The sequence below is a fragment of the Lissotriton vulgaris genome, chromosome 2_1, assembly GCF_964263255.1.
Source record: "Lissotriton vulgaris chromosome 2_1, aLisVul1.2, whole genome shotgun sequence".
Classification (NCBI taxonomy): domain Eukaryota; kingdom Metazoa; phylum Chordata; class Amphibia; order Caudata; family Salamandridae; genus Lissotriton; species Lissotriton vulgaris.
The window spans coordinates 982,760,259-982,775,775 of NC_141687.1; the positions used below are offsets into that span (position 1 = coordinate 982,760,259).

General features: G+C 41.1%; 1 protein-coding gene across 1 annotated transcript in view; it reads left to right on the top strand.

Moving 5' to 3' along the window:
- The window catches only part of LRP2 (LDL receptor related protein 2), a 358,266-nt gene that overhangs the window by 232,391 nt on the left and 110,358 nt on the right, over positions 1-15,517 (top strand). The window contains exons 38-42 of the mRNA XM_086956556.1: positions 5,820-6,008; positions 6,619-7,539; positions 10,032-10,197; positions 12,099-12,257; positions 12,839-13,128. Of these exons, the coding sequence (XP_086812682.1) occupies positions 5,820-6,008; positions 6,619-7,539; positions 10,032-10,197; positions 12,099-12,257; positions 12,839-13,128 (1,725 nt within the window). The remainder of the gene's footprint in view (positions 1-5,819; positions 6,009-6,618; positions 7,540-10,031; positions 10,198-12,098; positions 12,258-12,838; positions 13,129-15,517) is intronic.

Here is a 15,517-nt window from a genome sequence, read left to right on the forward strand (position 1 = left end):
CCAAATAATCAAAGGTCCGACTTATCCAATGAAACTTCATACTACACTTATTGGGGCACACAGCATGAGTTCATAGTCAAGAAGCATACAGAAGGAATTAGCCGTGGTGACAGGAGTGGACATCTTTTCTACACTAACCTGCCAAATCAAGCCTTCTCACTGCTTTCTACCAGCGATTAAGATTTCTATTTCACTAGTATTTAATATAATAAATTATGGGCCTGTTTAACTTGTATTTATTATAATAAATTATGTGACATCCATTTTTGGATTGTATTCAGGCAGCCATGCAAATGTGTTATGGAGACTGAGGCCAGATGATGTAGGTGAATAATGAACTGGGTATCTTTACCGTATGAGAACCTAGTACAGACAAAACACAGAGCAAGCCTGGATAGGGGGCATACATACAATTTAAAAGCATTAGAGACAGTGCTAAACCCCTTGGAACACCCAGTAACAATATTATTTTGGCTGGCGTCAAGTAGGACAACTTGACAAACAGTACAAACTCCTCACAAAAGAGAGGAACCACAGAAGGGCAGTTCTCTGGTGGGGCTACAACAAAATCAAGAGTATGGTTGGTAGTGTGAGTAGCATCTTTGACCAGTTTCAAAATCCTTGTGTCCGGTGATAGAAGAAATTCTTGAGCAAGCACAATGTTCTTTGGGTCAATTTTATCCAAATATTTACTACCCCCAAATCAACCAATCTCCTATGGTTAAAGTAGTGTAGCATTAAAGGATTTACAAGGACCACTATGATTTGCAAATGCACTGTATTACGCCATCAACATCAAATGAATACATGGAATTCTATTGCAGATGGCGCAGGGTGCAAAAAGTGCTCAAGGTGTGATACATATCTACATATATAAATATATGGAGCATCCAGTTAAGGAACAATCCGGGCACAGCGTGTTCAGTGCTATGTTGAGTAGCAGAGTGTGCCATGGTGTTTCGGGGATCAACACCGTGATTATTGTTTGACACGGAGTGGCAGCGAAGAATCCTCCTTCCTATTAAGGACACTAAACAGATGGCGCTGTCCTGATGAGACCCACGGCTTAATTCCATATGAGCCAAAATCTTTATATTTTTACAGGACTATCTTTCCACTCGAGTCAAGACGTTAATTTATTCATTATTGATAAAGTAGACTATAACACGATGATACCCTGTGTAGTTCTTGAACCTATCTCAGGATTGAACTTAGGTCCTAGGCCTGATGGTAATATTTTGCCGTTTGGAATCCAGACCCTGAACTGAGATAAGATTTGGCAAGCTTCTATGGTGCAGCAAAAACAGGAGGACAGAAAACGAGCACCAAATGTTGTCACAAGGGCTGGTGTCAGGACTCAAAAGGGCTGCTTCTTACGGCAGGCGCTTGAACGTAGAGTGGACTGGTGCAGATGTTCTTGCCTATGATAAATGGGAAATTCGAGGGATGCTCACAACTTCCTCCCACGAGGAGCTTGAACCTTAAGCCGTGGTGTGCCAAATTAAATAAGGGCATCACAAAGGTACCAGTGTAGGTAAGAAATATCAGCCAGAATGCAATACAATGAACAAGAGAGCCTTTAAACAGACAGTTACTCAACATTAGCCAACATATAAGGATCATGTGAGGGCCTTGAACACAAAAACTAAAGAGAAGCAGGAAGATGGACAAACAGTACTCACTAATAACACTTCAGCCATAATAGATAGGCGGATGCACAGGGACGAGAACACACTAAATGTTAAAAAAATGTCCACAGTTATTCCCTGACTCATTGGGTACAAGTCAACCCCTTCAATGAATTGTCTACTACTGGTTCAGCAATCGGATTAGGTCTTGGGCTGACTTCCATAGCCATGTATTTTCAATTCAATAAAAAAAACTATCACAGGAAGCAGTGTTAGTAAAGCCCAAGTTTCCTAGACAATTTACACATTTTTACCACATTTCTCGTCGTTTTTGAAGATTTGTTTAGGGAAACTTGCAGTTACAAGATTCAGTTTTTTTTTTAAATTGTTGATGAACATTTTTGGTATTCTTACTTATAGTTTAGAGTAGGTGTAAGAATACAGGGTTGTTGGATCTGGCTCTTTCTACAGGGTTATCCCCAAATTCTTTGCCTCGCTGCTCCCTTTTTCTGACCATCTTTCTGTTGACTTTAGGACTAAGAGCACTTTACCACTGCTAACCAGTGCTAAAGTGTGTGTGCTCTCTCCCCTAAACATGATACGATTGGTTTACTCCTGTTTTGCAGATTGATTTACTTGTAAGATCTTTATAGTGTAGTATACCATATACCCAGGGCCTGTAAATTAAATGCTGCTAGTGAGCCAGCAGCACTGATTGTGCCTCCAACAGAAGTAGCATTTCAAGCCTGTCTCAGGCCTGACATTGCAGGGCCTGCGTGTGCAGGTTACTGTGACTGTGAATTGGCATTGAAAACTACTTGCCAAGCTTTAAACTCCCCTTTTTCTAACACATAGGTCTCCCCTAAGGTAGGCCCTTGGTAGTCCTATGGGCAGGGTGCTGTGTAAGCAAAAGGTAGGACATGTATCTTTTGGTTTACACGTCCTGGTAGTGACAAACAGCCTATTTCATTGTTCACTGCTATGAGGGCTACTCCTCCCATAGGCTAGCATTGGGAAATCCCTTATATACTTTTAAATGGTTATTCCTGATCAGAAAATTGGTGTTGCCATGTTTGGTATGTTTAGAATGGTAGTGATGAATCATAATCACTGGCGAAGTTGGATTTCACATTACTATTTTAGAAATGGCATTTTTAAAAAGTGGTAATTTATCTGTGCTTATCACTCTTTATGCTATGCAGCCTGTCTTCAATATATGTCTGGGCTGGGTGGCAGTTACTTTGGGCATTTTTCCCAGACAGCCACAACACAGGGAGGGCTGGGTCTGATGGGATACATCTATATTCATCTGCATTCTGATAATCTTCCTGGGCTGGAAGAGAGAGAGGTGGTTCACACTTACATTTGAAAAGGTTGCATCTGACCCTCACACAAAGGGCTGATCTTCCCCCTACTTATAGTCTGAAGCCAGAGGTAGGCTGGAAGGGATCTTTGTGCAATTTGAGGGCTCTTGAAGTCACCTCCTTTATCAAAGGCATTTTTGAGTATAAGTACTGGGGCTCTGACCACCATCCAGGGCCGGACTGGCCGTAGCGGGCACCGTGCGTTTCCACGGTGGGCCGCTAGGGTGGGGGCCGGTTTTCAGCCCCTGGAGGGCCATTTTTTCTTACCAGGGTTCGGCAATATCAGCCCCCTGTGACAAAATTGGCCGAACCCAGCCCTAGCAAACTGCTCTGCCGCTCCCCCCTCCTCTCCCCGGGGGGCCTGCTGAGCAGTTTGCCAGGGCCGGTTTCTGTTTCCAGTTTGGCCCTGACACCATCTAATCAGACACTGCATGGGACTTGTAACCAGATGCTGCTGGCTCTGCACATTGCCAGGAGGACTGCTGTGTTGCTAGGAGAAACCACCATTCTTGCTAACTGCTTTGCTGTGTTGGTCTGCTGCCTGCTGATTGCTTGGCTGCACTAAGGACTGCCACATTTCATCTTATCTCGATGTTCTGGCCTGCTTCTTGCTACCTGCTTTCGTGCACCCAAGTGTGCTTCTAGGGCTTGTTGGCTTACCCCCTGTTTTGCAATCTCGGGCCCAACAAAGATTCTGTCTAAGCACCGCTTGCCTGCTCCGAAGACCAGCGCTTGCTGACTGCCTCATATTTCCCCAGTGCAAAAACAACAATTGATGGACTGAATGTTGCACCATGACAGATCTGGGTTTAATCCTTCGTTATTTTGCTCACCAGACCACCCCAGTTCAGACATGGCCATATGCAAATCGGTCTTGACCCTGTGCCTCATGGGAACAGTCCAGCCCGAACTGCCAAGCCATGTCTTTCCTGGACCGGAATCAAGCATCCTAGGACCGGTTTCTGGCTATCAGCCGTCATCAGCCAGGATAGCTTGATTCCAGTGGCCTGGAGAGCACAGGACTCACGTCTGAGCATACCCGTCCCACTTGGGGTGACAAATGCAAAAACAACAATTGATGGACGGAATGTTGCACAATGGCAGAACATTCACCAGCAGTCACAGATCTGGGTTTAATCCATCGCACAGGGTCAAGACTGATTTTCATATGGTTGGGTTCAAACTGGAATGGAGTGAGCAAAAAAAATGATGGATTTAGGCCCAGATCTCTGTACTGGGGTGAATGTATGGCATTGTTCTGCATTCTGTCCATCAACTGTTGTTTTCATATTTCCCCAGAGCAGCATGTGACTCAAGTTCTTTGTGCTCTCTCCAGTTCTGCACTCTCTGATGGGAGAGAGATGCTGCAGCACTGAGGGAAGCCCCACTTTTTGCCTAGCAACGCGGAGAAACTCCGCTGACGTCATGCTGCTGCCTGTGCCCGGCCACCAGAAGAAGATCGTTGAGCCGACACACCAACTGATTCTATGCTCTGTGCCAATGTTACCCTCTCACCTGTGCCCAGAGGAGGAGTATTGTGGCTGGAGACACCTCCCGTCTGCCATTCGACCCGATGCCACACTGCCTGCACCTCTTGGGAGCACCAGTGGCATGGTTTCCGGAAGCATAGCCGTCATCCCCACAGTACGCTGGATTAAAAAGGTACTGGGATCTTGCAGCTGCACCGCGTGCTCGCAGGCGGCTGGAATTGTGGACTGAGAGAGGTCTCTCAAGTGCTCCTTCCTTCTCTTTTGGACTGTATTTGGGGCACTGGGCCAGATGTGTCAAATGGTTTTGCCTATTCTGTGTCTATGGGGAAATGTGTTGATACATATGGCCCCTCGTTCCTTGCTCTACATGGTGGGGTTGAAACCTCTAGGGAGGACCCAAAGAGTGGCATAGAGCTGCTCGTAGAGACCGAATGGCTTGAGGACTCGAGCCCACACAAGATTACCGTATAACGTTTAGTAGACACACAGGTGCTCCTGTGCCCCATGTTTTTTTCTGAATGCAATAAATTATGATTTCCTAGCAAATGTATGAGATTCTCTCTAATCCTGCATTACTTGCACTAATCGTAATTCATATCGTTTTGGTCTTCTTGTGTTATTCATAATATGGAAAGCTATTTTTCATATAACCTAGTGTGGAGTCTCTTTTGTGGTGTATTCGTTGTGTTACTGTGTGAATGTGTTGCACAAATGCTCTACACATTAGCTCCGTAGATAAGCCTGCCAGCTCTGTGCCAAGCTACCAGAGAGTGAGCACAGGTTATATTTTGTGTGTCTCTGACTTACCCTTACTAGAATGGTGGGCTCTGACTTACTGAGGTGCTTACCTTAGCCAACCAGAAACCCCATTTCTAACATAGTTCCAAACTTGAATATCTTCCTGGTTCACGTGCAGAATAATAAAAGTAATTTTGGCCTGAAAGACCAACTTGTTGATGTTCTTCTTTCTAGATAGTGGACTTTCTTACGATTCAGCCCTTTAATTACAGTTTTCTAATCTCATATTTTTTCACTGCCAAGCGGACCTTCGAGGTGATATTGCATTGTGTGAATTCACCCATCAAATCACACTAAATGAAAGATGTTCTGGGGCAATTTAAAAAGTTTTGCCTAATGTTGGATATAAGGCGTCTGTTTTATGCAATAACCTCTGATGCTTCTTTCCTTACCGTGCATGGGCTGTGAATCGATAATATAATAAACTGTTGAACACCATTCAATTCAACTTGTTTTTTAAATGTAGAATTAATTTGCTGCATCTGTATGTAAATATAGCATTTTCTTTAAAGCATTACCTAATGGCATTATTGTTTCAGGTCGAAATGTGCTTCATGTAGATGTCCACATGCCTTCTGGTTTTATTTACTGGTGTGACTTCAGCAGCAATGTGGCTGCACAAAATGGAATCCGCCGGATTAAACCAGATGGCTCGTCCTTCAGAACCATGGTTGGGAATGGAATAGGGCGGAATGGAATCCGTGGAATTGCCGTTGACTGGGTCGCCGGTATGTAAATCAGTCAATGATGTAGAAGTCAGCGCATGCTTTTTTTAGTATTTGCTCCTGTGTATCTCTTTACAATGCTGTAAATGCATTTTTAACATATTTGTTCCTAAGTGATGTTCCGAAGATCTTTTATATAACTTAGTGTAGTTTTACATTTAGTTTAGAATGATGTTGCATACTTTATTAGCCAAATTGACATGGAATTAGGTTTCACACTAAACGTTGAGCATTCTTTTTTACTCATTATGGACCCGGGTGATAAGCCATATTAATTACGATTACAAGTAGGGTACATTTGACGAACATGATCTGAGCAGTATTTTTATGGCTATGGGATAACTTTCTCAGACTTATCCGAATAAATTCCAGGCTTTGTGCCTCTGGAGAAAAAGATAAGGGGCAGATATTATACATTTTCTTATGAAACCAATATGCAAATATTGTTTTTGTGTGTGCTTCTTTAAAAATATCTTTAAACATCTTTTAATGTTAGATTTTAGGGAGCTCAAAAGAGAATTTTTTATAAAGAGCTTTCCAGTAGAAGTAAAACAATGTGATGGAATATTAATGAGAACTACTGCATATAACCATTTCGTTATCATTTTTGCAGGAAACCTCTACTTTACAAATGCTTTCCTGACAGAGACCTTCATTGAAGTTTTACGTTTGAACACCTCATATCGCCGTGTTCTGCTTAAAACCACTGTTGACATGCCTAGGCATATTGTGGTAGATCCAAAGAATCGATTCATCTTTTGGGCAGACTACGGACAAAATCCCAAGATTGAGCGTGCGTTCCTTGATGGTACTAATAGGACAGTGCTTGTGTCTGAGGGCATCATTACACCCAGAGGATTATCAGTAGACCACAACAATGGTTACATTTATTGGGTTGATGATTCCCTCGATATGATTGCCAGAATTCGACCCGAAGGGGGTGAAAGTGAAATAGTGCGATATGGAAGCCGTTATCCCACGCCGTATGGCATTACGATTTTTGAAAACTCTATAATATGGGTGGACCGCAACCTGAAAAAAGTCTTCCAAGCCAGTAAAGAACCAGGAAGCACAGAGCAGCCAACTGTCATAAGAGATAATATCAACTTTCTCAGAGATGTCACAGTATATGATCAGCGTTTTCAGCCGCGGTCACCTCAAGCAGTGAACAACAATCCGTGCTTGATAAATAACGGAGGTTGCTCTCATTTGTGTTTTGCCATACCTGGATTGCAAACATCCACTTGTGGGTGTGCATATGGACAGCTGGACCCTACTGGAAAAATGTGTTCTATTTCAACAGACAATTATCTCATTTTCGCGCTTGAGACTTCTGTTAGAAGTTTGCACCTGGATCCTGAGAACCACAGCCCTCCATTTGCCCCCATCAATGTCTTCAGAACCGCAATTGCCCTTGACTATGACAGCGCGGACAATCGAATCTACTACACACAAAGCTCTGGCGCTGGCCGCAGCAGAATCAGTTACTTCAGCCTTTCGTCATCTTCCAGAATGTCTACTACAGTGGCATCAGGTAAATACATTCATTTAAGTATACACTGGTATTTTTGATGGAGAATGATTTAATTTGAACTGGAGTGAAGTATTTTACTTTCCAGAAACCCATGCCGTCTTGCAGAATATAATAGCGCACTTAGAAATGATTGAAAGTAATATTATTTCATTTTACCTGATTGTAATTAGAACATTGGAATGTTGAGCACTCCATTGCAAACAGTGGAGTGCTCCAGGCTTCTACGGGCCGGTAGAAGCCCGCACAGCAACATTCAAATGGATATTTTTTCTTCATTCACAGATGCTGCTGTGAACAAAGGTCCCTCGGAGCCCGTGAGGCCATTGTTTTATTTGCTAGAACATTCTGCTCTCTAGTGGCAGAATGATCTAATAGCCTTATAGCCCTCCGTAGCTGGGCTATCCGTCCATTAAAGTCCTGCTCCCTTATTAAATGTTAAAGCGGGCTTTTAATGGCCGGTATAGGCAGCTACGGCAGGCTATAAGGCTATATTAAATTCACCAGTTTCAGTAATGTGCCTTCTGGTAATAAAAGGCATTAAAAAATGATGTGCAATCCCAAAATCTAGAGAAGGTGTGTAAGCAAAGATACCTTGAGATATGTAACATGAGATATTCTCCTAATTTGTACATGTACAGTTCAGTCTGCTTCATATATGCAAATTTACAACATCTTCCTAACTTATTATAGCAACCTGCATTCTGTATTTGTACAATTATATTTATATCCACAAGTGGGTGCCCTTTGGTTTATTTTGTAAAATTCTACACTGAATTAAACCTGGATAGAAGAGGTGCGTGTCAAAAGTGCAAACCACACAAACCCTTTTCCCATCCTCATGTTGGTAAGAATGGACTCCACAGGTTGTGGCATTGATTACATTTTGTGAACACTGCTGCACATTTTGCATTATTATAAAACTAGTCTCTAGGGACTGAGTCTCATTCTTGAAGCTGTTTGCATGTGTAGGTCAGAAGTACGAGGACAGGACAAATATGTTCTTTAAAGAGTAAGTTCATTAACAAGAGCAAAACTACTTTTTAAAATCAGAAAAGTTGTTTTTACACTAATAAATTAATTTATTATGAAATCTTCAGTAAACCTAATCTTGAACATGGAAAGTGGGCTTTCCACAGAAGTATGTACTCAGCCATTATCTCGCACATTATTAGAGTTTCTCCACATAAAAAAAATAAATCAGCAGGTGAATTTGCACTTACTCGCTTTCTTTTTATGCATGCGACAATATACATATCTATATTCTTGCATGCAAAAAAAATCCTCAAAACCTTGCTGCAGTCACACCTTAAAAAGCAGTAACTTCCACAGGTTTCCAGTAGTAACCTTGAAACCTTTTGTGGATTATTGAAATTAAGAAATCTACACTCAGGTGAAGACGTAAATCTCAGCACGGAGGTAATCTCTTCTTTATGAAAGAAATCCTGTTTGTCGACGACCCTTAAAACCCCTCTAATCCCAGTACGGTACAGTTCTATTATATTCCAACAATGAGTCTTAGTAAAAACTGAGATTGAAGATTGTTAGTTTTGATTTTATGAGCTTCAAACCTCCAACAAGAGACCCGTTTCATTAACTGGAAAGAGCAGTGCACAATAACACAAAAACAATTTGTGTGGTGTATCTTAATATTTAGTTTACTATCAAACTCATATGAATCTCTACCCTGTTCCTATAAATATGGGTGGAGATTGTGAGCAGTCGTCTGGGAAGCCGATATTAGGATGCGAAAGATGCTATGCCAGTGGTTAATTTGTAAAAAAAAATAAGTGCCAGGTCTCTCGTGAGAAAGCAGCTTGCACCAGCCCATTTCTCCTGCTAGTGCCACCTAAAACAGAACCAACTACTAACCATGAAAGTGCGGAGAGGATGCGGCACAGTAGCCAGAGCTACCTACTTCGGAGTTGTGGAACCAGGTCTGAGTCTCGGCATCGGCTCACCACCCTGTGATACTGGGCAATCTCTTAACAAACATAAATGTACCTAACTAGTGCTCATAACAAGGTGCTGAGTACCGGAAACCACCGGCTCAAATTAAGCACTGCACTAAACACTCCTATGAAATCAAAACCCTCAGCATTCTAGAGGCTGCGTATATTTGTACATTAATGAGCCAAAGAAATAAACGTGCCTGTGCACAAAAATTATTTATGGATAGGTGTTTTTAAGAACTTACTGGTTTCCAATGTACATTTTACTTCACCTGGTTTTTGCTGTTCTTCTTAAAGACATCACCTTATGTGAGATGCCATTAAATATTACTTGTTTTGTACAGTTTGGATAATACATTTCCAGTAAGTAGCCTAAATTCCATTAAACGGCAGCTAACACCATGGTAAGAAAGTCGATATGAGGCCACATGTAGGGCATTACTTTCCATTCAGTTAACACTCTTAAACGGCCCACAACACTTTTAAAGCCTGATGCCAGACCCTAATTTTCCTCTCTTTGTGGTTTGTGTTTGTGTTTTGTAGACCTGGGTGCTCCAGATGGCATAGCCTTTGATTGGATCAATAAAAGGATTTATTACAGTGACTACGTGAACCATTCAATCAGCTCCATGGCGACAGATGGGTCTAACCGTACAGTGATTGCCCAAGTCCCACGTCCTAGAGCGATCACCTTGGATCCTTGCAGAGGGTACGTCTCTCTAATATTTAAATGATGTTTTTGTTTAAGTATCCAAAACAAAAATAGGAAAAACATTTTTTTACATTAAAGATGTTGTTTACTGCATTTATCAGTTTGTAAATATCATTACAAATATTTGTATTTTTTTCATGTAAGAAGACCTCATGAAGTTTGCAACATTGCATTCTAACTGTAAATGAGATGCAGCATCCCTTGGTTTAGTTTAACAAATTAAGCACTGCAAGCTACATCGGAATTTACTGCAGTATTGAGCATTGAGGAATCAGTAAAGAACATGTGTTGTGTCAAGGGGCTAAATCAGATTTTCGCTTCAAGATTTCATACTGTTGCAGTGATCACAAGAGCACATATTATATTTGTGGTGACCTCAAAACCCACATAGTTTGGGGCATCTGTACTCAACTCATCCCTCATATAAGATGAACCAAAGGTTCCTCAGTCTTGCTTCAAGCAGATCCTCATTACATTGACCCTGCAAAATGTCTTCCTGTATGATCTAGGTTAGATTGGCACCTCTGTGTGTTGGGGAAATCCTACTACAGAGGAAAAATACACTGTCCTAACTTATGTTTCAAACTGCACAATTCCAACTGAGGGCTAACCTGCAGAGTACCAGCTCTTCACTGTGAGTACATGAACGTTGATCAACTAAGCTTATGTTGAGTTGGCATGTGATGACCTTGAAATACCCTTGGTAATCCAAAAAAGGCTTGCGGTTGAGTTTGTGATCACAGTTCCCACACTGGAGAAAAGGTGCCATGGAAAACCTATGGGAAAATCCAACTACACTCATCCACAGGAACTAGCTCAAGAATTCCAGATGATTTTAATAATACAAATGTGCATTTCATACTCAAGGTGTACGTCCTAGTGAGTCTAATGTTGTTTCTGCTTTAAAATGTATAGGTTTTAGTTTACTGTGAAATGAAAAGGTGGAGTAAGTTTGCACTCTACACCTGTCCATTCAACTTGACCTAGCATAATATTTATGAGACTAATTAAATATGTATTTTCAAATGGTTCAAAAGAAACATTTTCATTTTGACGTTAGTAATGTTTTGTTTCATGTTCACACATGTTCTTACTGACATGAATAGCTAAGTCCACAGGAAGGAGCAAGGATATGTCTTCAATTTCACAGTTTATTCTAATGAATTTGGTGACCTGCAGTCTCGTAACACAAAAAGTAATTGTGCCATTTCAAGAATAAACAAAGGCAAATAGGTTGAGCTAGAGAAGGAACCCTGAAATGTGGAGATATCAATCATCTGCTTTTCCGGAAACACCAGATGTTTGCCTTGTAATGAGAAGTATTCAAGACCAATAAACATTACTAGATTAGACAACTGTAGGCTGCCAGCTACTGACTCAACCGGCTACTCTCTGCAAGCTACTGACTGCAAGCTACTGACTCAAGCAGACCATGCTACGAAATTAATTGTTGGCACTTCTTAGTCCCTGATTTCCAGTTGCAGCTTATCTGATGTTGATGTATCCCTAATATGTTTTCGGTAACACATTCTGTTTGCCAAGAGACATATGACGTGGTCTAGAAGCAACACGATTGATGTGATATAAAATTCTTTATTCAAATAAATGCATAAATATACATTGATCTTTAACCGTAGAACCTTAAATATTAACTGAAAAATTGAAACATGGTTGCAGATAATTTCCCCACTATACCATAAAATTAAATAGTCATTTTGTATTGGATAATAGTCAATGGTATATCACTTCATTCTTGATACATCATTCCAATGAATATGCTCAATGTGGTTTGCAGTAGAAAGTAAAAACTACCCTTATTGCTTTGGGGGACCTTTATGTGGAAAGAATGATTGTCCATTCCACAAAGAAAGAATTTTTTTACTTTGATTAATCTATAGGTACATGTACTGGACCGATTGGGGCACCAATGCTAAAATAGAACGCGCTACCCTTGGAGGAAACTTCAGAACGGACATTGTGAACACAAGCTTAGTTTGGCCAAATGGACTTACGCTAGACTATGACGAGCAGCGTCTCTACTGGGCAGATGCAAGCATGTAAGTCTTTTGACTTGATTCTTTTGTATGAGTGTGTTCATTGGAGCCCCCACTTTCAATTTGTCAAAAGTACACGCTAATATTTTGTTTATACTCAAAAATGATAAAATACTTATAGCATTTATTCCTACACATAACTAACAGTCTCTCCTCGACCAATTCATTTTGCTAAAGTTGTACAGGAGTACTAAAGAGTTGACTTTGTACTCATAGAATGACTGAATTCAGTCTGAATAGTCTCATTAGAAATGCTTTATCCTGGGTATGTTGTGACCAACAGCATAGATGAAGGAAACAAAACTTTCAATTGAAAACCACCAGGAGACATGTAGCAAGGGTCCCCATGGAGAGTATGGAGGATCTGTGTGTGAGGAGCCAGCACATGTGTGTGGACTGAATGGGTCTGATAGTCTTTGTCTTAACAAATTGTGTGTTTATATCAATAACAAAGAAATGTCTCATCCAGAACAAAAAGAGGCATCGTATGAAGGAATAGACAAGTACTTTTATGAGTAAATAGAGTCAAATTTCAATAATACCATATGCTCAGAAATGCAATTTAATATGTTTATCAATCCTAGAAAGAAGATTGAACGGTGCAGCTTAACCGGAACAAATCGGGAAGTCATTGTTAGCACTGCTGTGTATCCTTTTGCCATGACTCTCTTTGACCAGCACATCTACTGGACGGACTGGAACACCCGGAGTGTGTACAGAGCCAACAAGCATGATGGGTCCGATCAGATTATCATGATACAGAATCTTCCACAGCGGCCGATGGATATCCATGTTCTCGCCAACAGTAAACAGCAGCAGTGCAGCAACCCATGTGACCAGTTCAATGGTGGCTGCAGTCACATCTGTGCTCCAGGTGAGATACCATTTTATGATCAATCTGTGCGGGGGAAGTTGTTCAACTGTTGAAACATAAAAGAAGACATCCAAACGTATGTCTGAGCTTTAAATCAGCCTGCCCCTCAGGGAATGAAGTATTTTCCTATTGCCACAAAGAGAATAGATATCAATTATCAGCTTCACTAGATTATTAGTAATATGACTTAACTTATTTCTTAATTATATTTTAGATTTAAAATGTACAATTATATGCTGTTGTATACTCAATTAACGTTTAGCTACTATTCCATTGCAATTGTAACTTAACTATTGCATCATCATTCTTTTCTGCCTGATGGTCCCAAACAGGAAAAAGGATTAATGACTGCCAAGTGTGGGAAGAATCTCTAAGTTAATCAGTGCCATTATTCTTTTGTTTTTCAACACCAAATGCCTGCTTTGGGTTTTGATTCGGAAAAAGAAAAAACTTTAAGCAGTGTACATGGCATCCACACAACAAGCTTCAGTGCCTTTGGTGGATAGGCCATGCCGGCAGCTCTGATGAATGCACAGAGATCTCTGGCTGCCTAGCGAAGAGCTAGAAATATGGTGAATGCTACTCCAGTAGGAAATTACATCCCTCTGCTGACCTGGCAGACCTTTTAAATAAACCACTAAATCTGAAAAGTACTTAAATGTGAAAAAAGAGGGAATAGTGAAGAATAGTTTGTGACTGTAGAAAGAGCAAAAGAACCAAAATATCCCTAAAAAAATTAAGAATTTGAGCAAGAACACTATGCTTGAAGTCCAAATTCTTCAGAGAGGCTCAGTAATAGGAGACTGTCTGCAGGTCTCTGTATATTTCAAACTTAAGAACTTTGGGCACTTTTTCAGTGCAGACATAAGGGATAATGCAGATATGTTACAATGAACAATGGTTCTACACCACCAGCCTTCTTTACAAATCATGGAAAATATATAAACAAACAAAGGGACTCTAAAATCAAGATACTTTCTTATCATTAGCAAAGAGATCCTTTTAAGAATCTTTACATGGTTACAATGCCTCATGTGGTAAAGACAGAAAATACCACTAAGCCATGTTCCATGAAACACCATATCTTGAATTAGTGGATTGATGGGTGCATTACATTTACATGGTGCACTTTGCATAACATGTTCTGGAGCTGCAGTGTTGAGAAGTCAGAAAGCCCTGTGAGGTAGATTGATAGCTAAGCATTTGGTCAATTAAAGAGAAGGTGTTTATGGAGGAGAGAAATTTGAGTAATTGGCTTTATCTTTGGATATTGTTGGGTAGATCATTCGAAGCAGGTGAACCCCCGAATGAGAAACATTTCTTACTCCTTTTTATTTTAGCCGAACACAAAACTGTGCCTTAAGCGACAGGATTTGTTATCATGGAGCCTGCCTTTTGCCGTTTTAGATTCTCTCATTGTCCTTTAAGTGAGTGTAAAGCCCTAATCATTGATTATATTTAAAATAAATAAGTCTTGGTGCACAAACGTTTCCATAGGAGGTCACCAGCCACTTCCACCACTGGTATGGTCATTTTTAATCACTGGAGTAGGCCTTTAATCCATAGACATATCATCTATCGTGCCTGAGGTAGTTCTTTGGTTGTGGCATGGAAGACAAAAGATCCACAAACAAAGTAACAATTCAGATACAATGGATGGAGCTTCCTATGAATACTTAATAATTAATGTTTACTCTGTGGTAGTACATTTTTTATTTTCTACGCTGCACTTTTAAATCTATTCAGAAAAGGGGGTGGTGATGAACAGAGTGTCTGAATTAAGCAGACCACTCTTACCCAGTCCAAAGATCAGGGCTTGATCCATCACTGTTATTTATCTCACTGCACCATCCCAGCTCAGAACCTGGCTATATGCAAATCAGTCTGTCCCTGGCCCAGTGCATCATGGGAACAGGGCAGACTAAACTACCAAGCCAATTCTTCACCAGAAAGGGACCGGTTTCTGGTATTTCAGCCGTCTTCGGCCCGGCTTGCTTGAATCCTGATGGTGCAGTGAGAAAGGGACTCATGTCTGAGTATACCCTGCCACACCTATAGTGGCCAAAATCGATTCAGAAAAGGGGGTGGTGATGAACCCCCTTTTCTGAATCATTTTTGTCCACCATAAGCGTGGAAGGGTATACTCAGATGTGAGTCCCTTGCTCATTGCACCATCAGGATTCAAGCAAGCCGGGCCGAAGACGGCTGAAATGCCAGAAACCGGTCCCCGGAAGCTTGTTTCCTTCCCAGTATAAGAATTGGCTTGGTAGTTTGGTCTGCCCTGTTTCCATGATGCACTGGGCCAGGGTCAGACTAATTTGCATATAGCCAAGTTCTGAGCTGGGATGGTGCAGTGAGCTAAAAAACAGTGATGGATCAAGCCCTGATC